The sequence below is a fragment of the Dendropsophus ebraccatus genome, chromosome 5 (assembly GCF_027789765.1).
Source record: "Dendropsophus ebraccatus isolate aDenEbr1 chromosome 5, aDenEbr1.pat, whole genome shotgun sequence".
Classification (NCBI taxonomy): Eukaryota; Metazoa; Chordata; class Amphibia; order Anura; family Hylidae; genus Dendropsophus; species Dendropsophus ebraccatus.
This window is the reverse complement of record NC_091458.1, coordinates 101,462,781-101,474,969: the sequence shown is the minus strand read 5'-3', so window position 1 is coordinate 101,474,969 and position 12,189 is coordinate 101,462,781. Positions and strand designations below refer to the sequence as shown.

The 12,189-nt window shown below is 39.1% G+C and overlaps 1 protein-coding gene across 2 annotated transcripts in view; it reads right to left on the bottom strand.

Moving 5' to 3' along the window:
- Positions 1-12,189, bottom strand: part of CYFIP1 (cytoplasmic FMR1 interacting protein 1) — an 82,878-nt gene that overhangs the window by 27,122 nt on the left and 43,567 nt on the right. For both annotated transcript variants that reach the window (XM_069970838.1, XM_069970837.1), the window contains exons 17-23: positions 9,549-9,705; positions 8,599-8,695; positions 8,213-8,289; positions 8,018-8,126; positions 7,074-7,193; positions 4,181-4,380; positions 3,401-3,488 (exon numbers count right to left, since the gene is read on the bottom strand). In XM_069970838.1, the coding sequence (XP_069826939.1) occupies positions 3,401-3,488; positions 4,181-4,380; positions 7,074-7,193; positions 8,018-8,126; positions 8,213-8,289; positions 8,599-8,695; positions 9,549-9,705 (848 nt within the window). The remainder of the gene's footprint in view (positions 1-3,400; positions 3,489-4,180; positions 4,381-7,073; positions 7,194-8,017; positions 8,127-8,212; positions 8,290-8,598; positions 8,696-9,548; positions 9,706-12,189) is intronic.

Here is a 12,189-nt window from a genome sequence, read left to right as displayed (position 1 = left end):
AGTCTAGGCAGCAAGAGCTGGAGTCCAGGCTGTTTAGCTTACAGAGGGTAGACTGGCTGCAACTGTATCCACTTATTAGATGAGAAGAAGAATGGGTAAGTAAAGGTTTGAAGTAGTAAGTGTTCCCATTTACTGACAGCAAACACATCTAGATGTTGAAGAACTGAACCATAAAGCATGTAAAAAAGTTGTATAACCTTGATACATAAACTGCTATGGACATCTTTGTACTCATTTTTCTATTGTTAATTTCTTTCTTGAATGCAAAATGAAGCAACGTTCTAAAATAATCTTCTTTAGAAATGTCCTACTAGGAGAAAAAATAGATACATCTGTCAGATGGGCTTTCTGTTTTCCCAGTGAAGTGGCTACACATCAGCCCCAAGTATGGAGAGAAGGGAAAGAATCATGTGGGGAGGGGACACAATGGCTGGCAATAAAAAGATAAGAAGAAAAAAAGAAATTTGTAGAGGAGAATCATGTAGGCTTGATACAAGTGTAGAGACAAAGTAGATCAGCTACAGGGAACTGCAGAAACTGGAGAAGAGAAACTTAGCAACATTTGTAATAGACCTGTAATAGACCTACAGGGAAATTGGTCTTAAGTACAGAGCAATAATATTCAAAAATACTCTCTAAGCATTATTCTTAGCAAAACTGAAATCTCCCTTTAAGCCAGCCATGCACAATTTACTAATCCCAAAAACTGGATAGTCAATTTAGATTAGAAATGTTAAAGTGTAAAACAAACTATGGCAATGAAAGCTGAACATGTAATTAAATAATTCCCCAGCATGATTGCAAGCCAATTCTAGGGTGCCATGGCCCAACACATAGCTGCTCAGTGGCAGTACCAAGAGTCAGGCACCCACGGATCTTATATTGATGATGACATATTCTAAGGATTGGCCTTCAGCTGAAAAGACGTCCAGTTCCCTTTTATTTCCAGCAACAGTCCTGCAATGATCTAACCAATATGTCTTTATGTAATATATGATACGCAGTGGCTCTCTACTCTGCAGTGTCATACTTTTGAATGGTTGCCACATATTACTTCAGCTAAATCCTTTGCAAGCTTTATGTTCATACGGTGCTGTCATGATGAGATATGGCCTTTAAATTGCAGGATGCAACAAAAATCTTTCCAGACACGGATGTACTTAGGTCACTAAATCTGGGAGTAAAATAAAATATTATAGTGTGTACATGGCAAGTATCCAGCAAACATCAACAGAAACTTACACAGACATGGACAGGGAGCACTGCCAAGTCTGGGGAAAAGCAATCAGACTGAAGCCTTCACTTTAGGTTTTGATCAACTTTTATAGTGTGTCATCTTCTGGCTGGATCTGGTGGATTTATTTTGCAATACAAAATAGTGAGCGCATGAAACAATATATAGTCGTGTGACTTCACATTGCCCACAGAATATCACGGATGATAATGAATCGCAGGCAAAAAGCGTGCGATCTCCCCCGATGCAGGACTGAAAAGATACTTGCTTCTAGCATGCGGTTTCCATGCAACAAATGAAGATGCATTGATGCAATGCAGATATATTGTTCAGGAATTTGTCAGCTGTTATGGGAGCCATGTATCTACCTAGACACAAATATATTGTAATAGTTGTGCCCTTTAGACTTCAAGTAATAGCTCTAAAGATTGCATTACTGAGTTGTTGGCTGTGAATATGTAGCAAGATACCAGTAAATAAGGAGAGGATTCCTCTCTGTCCATACCTAATCTGTAAAAGATCCATTTCCTACTAAAATGTATACACTTCTGTCTTTTGATACTGTAAAATGTATAAGGAATGCAAAAGGCTTTTAGGGGTCTGTTCACACTGAGTAAAACAGGCGGACTCAGACTCCTGCCTGCCTCAGTGTGTCAATACGATGCCTCGCGCGCCTCTGGACTCTGGACATGTAAATTCTTTGAGCGGAGAGCGAGGCATCGCATTGACACACTGTGGCAGGCGGGAGTCCTAGCAGAGTCTGCCTGTTTTACTCTATCTATCCATCCATCCATTTCAGAAAAATCCTGTCCTCTACAAGAACCAGTCCCAACACTTCTATGGTGTTGTAAATATTTTGGGTCCCCGATGCAGTTATCCATTCTTTCTCATTCTTGCCTTTGTGAATGTGTTTAGAAAGATCAGATTAAGTAAGATTTATTTTGATAATCTCTTCTCAATCCAGCATATATATATGCACATAATGTTCCATAAGAACAGAGTTTTACTTTATAATCGGCTGCCAAGTTGAACTACAAACTCTTTAATGATGGGATTAGAGGAAGCCATTAGTTATAGAGCAAGCTGAATATTCAGCCACATTTGTAGCAATCATCAGGAATGATTACTGATCATTTCTTCGCATTAGAACCTTGACCATTCATGGGATTAAAGAGTTGACTGAGATTTAAGAAGAAATAAAATAAAAATGCTCGTCCATGGGCTGCTACAACAGTCTAATCTCAGACAGCCCCTTCAATGTTTAATATGTTCTAGTCTTTAGTTACCTTGCATTTTTATAGTACATCCTAGACACCATCCATTATCAAATATAGTAAGCTTTTTATGTAGTGTATTACTGTACCAAATAAAAATGTCAAACTCAAGTCACCAATGTGTTTTTTTGTTTTTGCAAACATTGTAAGATGGAGGGACTGGAAAAAGGAAGCATTTCAGAAAAACCATCAACCATCTTTCTTAGACATGCACACTCAGAATAGCCAAGCATTCAGGTCTACTTCACCAGAAGACAGAAAGTAGGCTGCAGCCTGGCACCTAACGCAATGTTCAATACTGTTAGGAATCGGGACAGCATGAACCTTTACCTTCTAGAAAGCAGAATTTGAACACCAAGGGGCTTTTACCATCTGAAATCAATGGTTCTGGCCGACACCTATAATTGTTATAGGGCAAGCACCGTACTGCATATCCCACCCGCCAATATAGAAACACAACCCCCCACCACCACCACCGCCTCCTATCAACAGCTCCTGTTATTTCAATCGAGATTGATTTTTATTGATGATAAACCAGTGTGCACTACTACTAATTGCACTACATCTTACTACAACTAACCAAACAGACAGAACAGTCAGTCAGTGGTTAAAAGCTGTAATAAATGTATTTTAACAGCTCTCATAACATAATTACCCAGGTAAAGTTATAATTTCTTGACTTTTAAAATACATTGGTAATGTCTATATACCTATGGATGAAGGATCAATAATACGTTAAAAGTATATTTTATTGTGGAGGCAAAAAAAGACACTATTTTGGCACTGGTTGACTGAAGTACCACAACTACATTTGATGTATGTGTTAGAGCTTTACAGGCACATATGCCAAACATATTGTATGTATCATGCACAGAGCTGTACAGGTACTTACTTTAGAGCCATAGAGATACTGTGGCTGGGCATTCGGTTGCTTGTCTCGCTGAAATTCTTGAGAAAATGGTAGAACTGTACGAACAAACCTGAATGGAAGAAATGAGGATACTAATCAATGTCAATCTATGTACTGGTATGTGTTGCTTGGTACCTAAAGAGTATGCTTTTTGCACTAAATTCTATTAGAAATTCTAATCCTGTGACAAGTGGTCAACTGGGCAGTCCTTTGATTCAGAGCTCCCTTTATATGCATACTTACACACCATTCACTTAAAAGGGTACTCCAGGTGGGAGGCCTTTTTTATTAGTATAGCCAGGGAGGGGGTGGATGCCGGCCCACATCACCTCGCCCTGGTCTAAGACAGGGCTTGAGACATGACTTTTTAAGCCTGCTCAGCCATTCATCTGCGGTAGCAGGGTACCAATTCTGCTGCAGAATGGCTAAGTGAGCTTAAAACGTCATGTTTCAAACCCTTTCTCAGACCAGGCAGCGGCACAAGACAGGGGGACCGGAGCAGCGTGATGCTGGAGTGGGGAGGTAAGTGGACATCCACCCCCTCCACAGTGATACTGGAAAAAGGCCTTCCACCCCCGCCTTTATCATAAATGAATAAAACTACAAAATTTACTTGAGAAAACAATAATGGTACTGACATTGATTATTTGCAACTATAATTAATGGAGTTATACATAAAAAGATAATTTGGGTTGTAGCCGAAAATATTCTCTGTTTTGTCTGTCTAATGAGAAATATGAATTTATAAAAAGCAATATGTACCTGTAGGTAGAACCGTTATAGCAATAGTTGGGGAGAAAATCATAGTTGAGTTCCCAAAACACATGTAGCGTGATCCTGCCATAGGGGGCAGAAACATTATGATTGGCTTCTCGGAACATGGCATCAAAACTGTCCAAGGTCAGATATTTGCTCAACAACTTATGGGTCATTCGGTTCACCTCAAGAAGGCCTTCTAGTTCCTAGGGAAGGAGATATAAGATGTAGCTGTAGCATTTAGCAGAAACAATGGGCGTACCTCACAAGGACAAGTTATGCACAGACTAAAACATACTAAAGATCATTTCAATCTTGCACCTGCTTGTGTGTACCTACAGTGTACCTGTCATTAGGTTTCCTCGCCCGGGAAGCTATAGATACGACCACATTGGGTCAGTTCTGTGCATGTGCCCGAATAAAGCAGAATCCATAATCTATAGTTACCCGAACTTCCGGCCGTAGGAGTGACTGCACACCAATCGGGTGAGGACACAGAACTTTGTATGCTTCACACCATAATCTTGTCGCAACAGTTTTTTAATCTATGCGCATAAAATGTACACAGCATAAAAGACATAGCGATCCACGCACACGTGCTGGTCTCTTTGGAGTGAGTTGTGGATTAAGATAAAATAATCCTTTAATAATCCCACCACGGGGAAATTCAGTGTGTAATATATTATATAGGTAATATATTGACGATTCTGAGTCTAGACTTACATTCATACAGTATTCTCCATAACTCACAGATTTTACCAGTAGCAAGGCCACATATAAAACACCTTAGTGGGGAGAGGTCTCATTTCCGAAAGAACATTTACCATCTGAGATACATTTAGATCTTAGACTTACAACAGCACAATAATAACTGGAAAAAAGTTTAATTCATTCTGTCAAGTACAGAAATTAGAAAAGCAGTAGACGTTTGAGACACTGAAATTGTTATAGAGAGGTTGAATTCCAAATGAAATTTTTATTAATTCTATTACAATTGGCCACTAAAGGGAAGCAATTACTACAAAAAGAGCAGCCAAAGCTTAAAAAATATATATAAAAAATGAATACTACTTTTCTGCACCTATCTTTTTACTTTAGCCTCCCCTTGATGACACCTTCCTTGGTGGATAAATGTAAGCCGCACACTTGATACATGTCTAAAATTATACACAAACCCATTCAAAGACTTAAAATTCCAAGCGTCTTAAACACAAATACAACCCGATGACCAAGGCATGATAAGAACTCAGGCATGCGTTTCAGCTAAAGCAGCTGTAAAAACAACTGCTACGTAACTCAATATCATCCTTCCTGCAGCGAAATACATGTCGTGAATATGGCAATTATTTATGGCATAGGGAAAAACACAAGTTCACATTCAGAAATCAGACTAAACACCTGGGCAGCAATTCAATGAAAGTGGGGACAACTCTGCCTTTTTTTCTACTGAACATCCTCTCTGTTTAAAAGCTTTCATCATCCAAAAGCTACTCCTCCAAAAACACCAGGCCCTTTCAGAGTTAGTGCGTAAGCATTCATACCAAGCTAATGTTCCATTACTTTACAGTTACATAAGGGTTGCAAACTCGGACACCTTTCTCTAGATTAAAGCCTACCCCCTCTACATGTATCCTAACAGGGATTTTGCTTTACTACTTTTCTTTTTAAAGTGACTCTGTAGCCACAATTTGACCCCCCCCCCCCCTAAACCACTTGTACCTTCGGATAGCTGCTTTTAATCAAAGATCTGTCCTGCGGTTCGTCTGGTAGGTGATGCTGCTATTGTCCTAAAAAATACTTTTAAACTTGAAGCCCGTGCCGAACGGGAGTATCTGTGCCCTAACTTTGCACCACTCCTCCGTCCCTCCTCCCCACCCTCTTCAGCATTAGGAATGCCACTGAAACATTTTCTCCATGCTGAACATTGCACAGGTCCTTACGATCCAGCCCATGTGCTGGGCTGCCACAGGTGGGGAATAGGGGAATAGGGCATTTCTAATGATGAAGAGGGTGGGGAGGAGGGCCAGAGAGGTTGTGCAAAGTTATGGCACAGATACGCCCGTAGGGCACGGAGCTTCAAGTTTAAAGGTATTTTTTTAGGATAATAACTGCCTCACCTGCCGAACGGACCACAGGACAGATCTTGGATTAAAAGCAGCTATCCGAAGGTACAAATGGTTTTTTTTTGGGGGGGGGGGGGAGGGTCATATTGTGGGTACAGAGTCGCTTTAATTACCCCTTTGGCGAGTCACTGGCTGAGCTGATATCCAAAACAGCTAACAGCAATGGGCACTGAGTTTTCTTGCATTGCAACACGCCATGCAAAATCCATCTTTGCAACTTACTTTTAACGGCTTTGCCCATTTTCTATATGCTATAAAATCGGCCACTGGGGTCTCACTTACTGGACACCTGCAGTCGAGAAGCCATAACTAATGCCATCTGGTCTTTAGTAAAAGCAAAAAAAAAAAAAAAAAGACCAAATGCAGGAAGTGATGTCAGTTGTCTCTTTGCTCTGCACAGACTAGACTACTAAAGATGAATGCTGATTGGCCATTAAGAAAACCCATGCCAGCTGTGTTCAGAGATGGAAAGAATACTGCAAAAGGAAGGAGATCTTACTGTGAAATAGGAGGATGTCGTCAATAGTTGCTCTTATCTGTCAGTTTGCTGACTGAGCACAGCACAACCCAGAGGGTTGGCATCACATGTGATTATCTTTTGTGCAAAAGTGTTAATTCTGAGTAATCATTTTACCGAAAGTATTCTATATAAAAAATGTGATTTTCAATTGTGCAAGGTAACATACATACTCTGCTGTTCAAAGAAACAGCAAAGACAAATTTCTCAAATTAATTCTTTCCAAAGTTAGTCTTAGTGGACATAAGATGATACTTACCACTATGGATGTAAGATCTTCACTTTCAAATCGTCCAATTGCCAGTTCCAGAGATTTATACATAGCTGCAGTAATTCTCTGAGTGATCAACCGGTTAAGATCAATAGACCTTCCCAAGAGCTAAAAGCAGTAAACATAAAAGAAGTCACTACTACTGCCATACATAACATGGTGAGAACACTTTATCACAACACTGTAACACTTTTTTTTATAATACTTTTTTTTTTATAATGCTTTTTTTTTTTTGTACAGCGCAAACTGATTCCGAAGCTTTGCACAGTTTGTCAAAATATACATTTTTCCATTTGCAGAGCCATATTAGGGTTAGTTCTTTGCAGTATCAACTATACTCTGTAATGGCACCCTACATCTTACCATAAAGTATACTGCAAAAATGAAAGGACGAAAAAAAACGTATTAAGTAAATGTCAAAGATTAACACTGCTGACATTACATTTTCTGTTATTTGTCAAGCAAACCAGCTGTGCTTTCTCCATTTTTTATAGTAATTATCATCAATAAAGAGCAATTTTAGACTGCAAATATAAGACGTTCATGTCTCATAAAATGTCAGTATAGCATACCAACATGATGCTACATGTAAACTGACAGAAAGTAATGAACATCTTTATTTTTTTTCTGCACATCTTAATTTACTGTTTAAAGTGGTTGGTTATCCAGTTTTAGAAAAACATGGCTTCTTTCTTTCAGAAACAGCACCATTCTTGTCAGTACTACACAGAACCTGAGGACAGGTGGGGTGCTGTTTTTGGAGTGGAGTGTTATCCCTGAACCATCTGGAACTCTTTTTGTGATTTCTGTAGAAATAAGGCTTGTTGCAACTTACTATAACTCTTCATATGAGCTCATATTTGCTGTAATATCACTGAACACACACTAATACTACTGAGCACAAGCATAGGTGTTTCTAGCTCATTACAAACCTGAACGTGGCGCTGCTTCAGTAACGTGTCATAGCGGTTAGATGTTGGTTGTGTAATACTGACTCCTTGGTTTTTACAATCTGCTCGAAGCCTCTTGTCCAAAAGTAAACTGCAAATATAACCACCCAGTCAGCACTAAGATCAACTGAAGAGAGCAGACAACCGAGCAAAGGTAAAAGAAAATGCAAGAAGTACCTTCCAGCAACAACTTTATAATGGGCAAAGATTTGGTCGGCTAACTTGTACACAAATTGGTCAAAACACAGGTTCACCTATTGGCAATGTAGGAATAAATAAAGAGTGTTAGGCTCAAGAGTACATTCAGTAATACCAAACAGCAAGCAAAAGGGGTAAAGGCTGTACAACATTTAAAATGTGTTAGTCTGTCTGCCCCTTACATATACGACTGTATGCCTGGTTTAATATGAATTGCAAAGGGATTGTAAGTGAATGTGCCAGAGAACTCTTGTTTCTATATACCGTCTATGATAATAGTGGTATTAAAGAACATATGATAATCTGAAGTTCTGCACTCTAAATAATGGCTGCAGTATTAACAAATTGCAAAAAGGTTCACTTACTTCAGCTTCAATCTCATCATAGAGAAACTGTTTTTTAAACTTTGTGAGGGCATAGTGTGCACTGTCATTGTAAAGATCCAGAGAATAAAGAACATACCTAGCAAAACAACAAGAAAACAAGTTCAAATTTCGTATAAATCCAAGAATCAATAACATCAGTGTGTTATTAACTATGGTAAGGATACTATGCTGGTACAGTCTACTTCTAGTGAGCGGACTATACGGACTCTTTCACACAATGCTGCAAGATTTGTATTTGTAGCCAAAACCAAGAGAAGGTCCAAAACCAGTGTAAAGCTTTCAAGTCAACCATAGTTTTTCCTGTGTCAGTACCATTCTGGGATTTGGCTAAATATACCAAACAAAATCACAGCTTAAAACTATGTGTGAAAGAGGCCTAAAGGTAGCTGGCTGTTACATGGTTCCAATACAGGAGCCTAATGAAAAACAACTGATCGCTACATACAGATCTATGGAAGGTGCAACCCACTTGGTCAAACCAAGACATTTTTTCAAATCAACTGGTGTCAAAATGTTATATAAATTTGTAAAATATTTCTATAAAAAAAAAAAGTATTCCAACACTTATCAGCTGATGTATGTCCTGCAGGAAGTGGTGTTTTCTTTCCAGACTCATACAGTGCTCTCTGCTGCCACCTCTGTCTGTGACAGGAACTGCCCGGAGCAGTAGCTAATCCTTATAAAAACTGTCCTGCTCTGGATAGTTTCCTGTCATGGACAGAGGTGGCAGCAGAGAAAATATCATATTAAACTAAAAATAAAAGCACCACTGGGCATGCAACAGCTGATAAGTACTTGAAAGATTGAGATTTTTTTAACAGAAGAAATGTACAAATCTGTATAACTTTCTGACAACGGTTGATTTGATTATTTTTTCCGACAGAGGACCCGTATAAGAATAGGAAAAAAAGTACAATGTGTGTCCTTACTCCATCATCGATGCTTCCTTTGTCTCTAAAATGTGGTCAGTCAAAATCCAAGGCATGGACATCTCAATCGGAAACTGAATTCTACGACCCATGGTGAGTTCCAAGAAGAACTCTCTAAACCACAGCTGGGACAGATCACAGCACTGCTGTAAGGTTTCTTCAGGAAAAAGCAAACATAGTATTATCCAAAGAGATCCCCAGTCTAATTACGGTATATGTATATATTGGTATATACATGGTATATACTGGCAATGAATACAAAGAGATGTGGACAGTTACAGTCTATTATTGCCTTAACATACAATAGGAAGGAACAACTAAAAAATCATGCAAAAGGATAGTAAAATTACTTAATTCCCCCTAACTGTTTATCCTGACCTGTGCTCTGTGACTGCAAAAGGACAATAGCGTTTTGCCCAAGCACAGGCCCGGCCGACTTTAAAAGCAGGAGAATAGCCAATTCGCCACAGTTGCTTCTCCCCACTGGTTCTCCTCTCAGCCCAGACTGACATTAGCAAAAGAAAAAAAAAAAAAAAAAAGTGAACTTGCTCCTGGTCCTTTCCTAGTTTCTTTACCTGCCCCCCCTCTAGCAATAATAAAATGTCTGCCGGTCTCCCAGCTTCATCTCTTTCAGTCTCCTGGGTTCACTGCGCTCTTTTCCATTACCTGCTCTCTATACACTTGTATACTAACATAGATTCTGCCCCCCACAAATTAGTTCCATAGAATGGGGCTCATCCACTATAGCCTTGATTTATCAATCTGTTCAATCTTTTTCCATGTCACTATAAAAACAAAAAATCTAAAATATTACAGATGATAGTTATTGATCTGGCCATTAGAGCACTTACAACACATACTTATTGTTTTTAGTAGCTTAGTTTTTCCTAGTTTTCACATGAGGTGGGGTATCAGGATGAACTGGAGGGAGGAAAATGTTTAGTCCTCACATGCTGAGAACAATAGTCTCAACATTTGAGGAATCTCCATATTGTCAGTACAGATCTCCATACCATTTAAGGTGCCCATAAACGTCATACTGAATGGGTGTGAGACAAGGTTCGAGTGTGATGGGTTTTCACAGCTCGACCCTTTTGTTTTTGGAAAGATAAACTGGCGCCAGAGCAGTCTGTTTGCTGCATACCCCTTCCCATGGGGGAACGTGTATGAGAAGCCTGGAAATGAGAACTGTCAGCTAAAGTATTGTTCATCCCACAGTGATTGAAGGTGTACAGGCATCTTTCTGCTCTTATGGCTGCAGTTGCCCACTGCAGCACGCAGTTCCTGGAGGTGCACTTCCTGGCCTGAGTAACAGGGAGTAACAGGAAGGAGAAGGGAGCAAGCTCCATACACACTGCTGTATTGGAGAATAGAGATGATCGAACAGGGCCGAAGTTCAGGTTCGTACAAACCCGAATATTGGCGTCTGACTTCCGCTGCCTTCCTGTTCTGTGGGGAGGGTGGAGACAGCTCGAGTACCACCTGGAAAACAGGGATAAAACCTATTACCTAGGCTGTATCCCTGTTTTCCAGGCCGTACCCGGGCTGTCTCCACCCTCCCCACGGAACGGGAAGGCAAAGGGAGTCAGATGCCAATGGTTCGAGTTCGTACGAACCTGAACCTCAGCCCTGTTCGATCATCTCTATCGGAGAACAGAGTCAGCCCCTGGCCTTATTCTTATATACACAGGGCCTGCTGTTTGCCAATCTATAGAGATCTCATTCCCAGCTTGGAGGAAAAGCTGTATGCACCATGGCAACCTACACAAAATAAAAAAGGGAACAATACAATGGGAAAAGTGACAGTGACTAAGTTATTTAAATACCTATAAATGGTAATGAAAACTAAATAGTGACACATTGCCTACTGTTTATATATGTAACCTATGTTTTTACAATGTAGTTATATAGGTAAAAATTCCTTAAATATCTAGGATTACCTGTTTGGATATCTTGTTAAAGCACTCAATTCATACTGTAAACAATTGCTTTGTTTTAAAGTTCTTAAACAGTTAATAAAAACAATCAAAGTGGAGATTTATAAAGCTGTCTGACCGTAAATGAAAGCTAAATGTGACTGCTTACTATGGGCAACAAAGAGAATATTACCATACGACGGCACAATAAAACTCAAAATACTCGAAGTACTCATATTTAGTGAGCTATATATAATATATTAAAGTGTCACAAAAAAAAAGGAAGTCCCTTGTTTCCCAGGTTATCAAAGCGCTCACAGAGAGAAGGCAGTCATGCAATTGATGGATACATTGAGCTGGTCGGGACTTTCTGTGTTAAGTCCCTTCTTTTCAACCAGCACAAGACTAGAAATCTGCCATCAGGAGACCGGACCTGGATTTCAGAAAAGTATAGCTTTGTTTTAAAGCATAACTAAAATATATATTATAGTATATATATATATATATATATATATATATATATATATATATATATATATATATATATATAATGTAAATTGCAAAGTTGCTTTATTTGCTGATTTAGCTTTTGAATATTATAACAGGTACACTTTAAGGGGTAGCTATAAAATATTTTGTCAATTTGATTTTAGTTAGCTCAGGCCATGATAAGAATTTTTGCAATATAGATTAATAAGGTAAACAGCACAGGTTTTTTTTTTTTT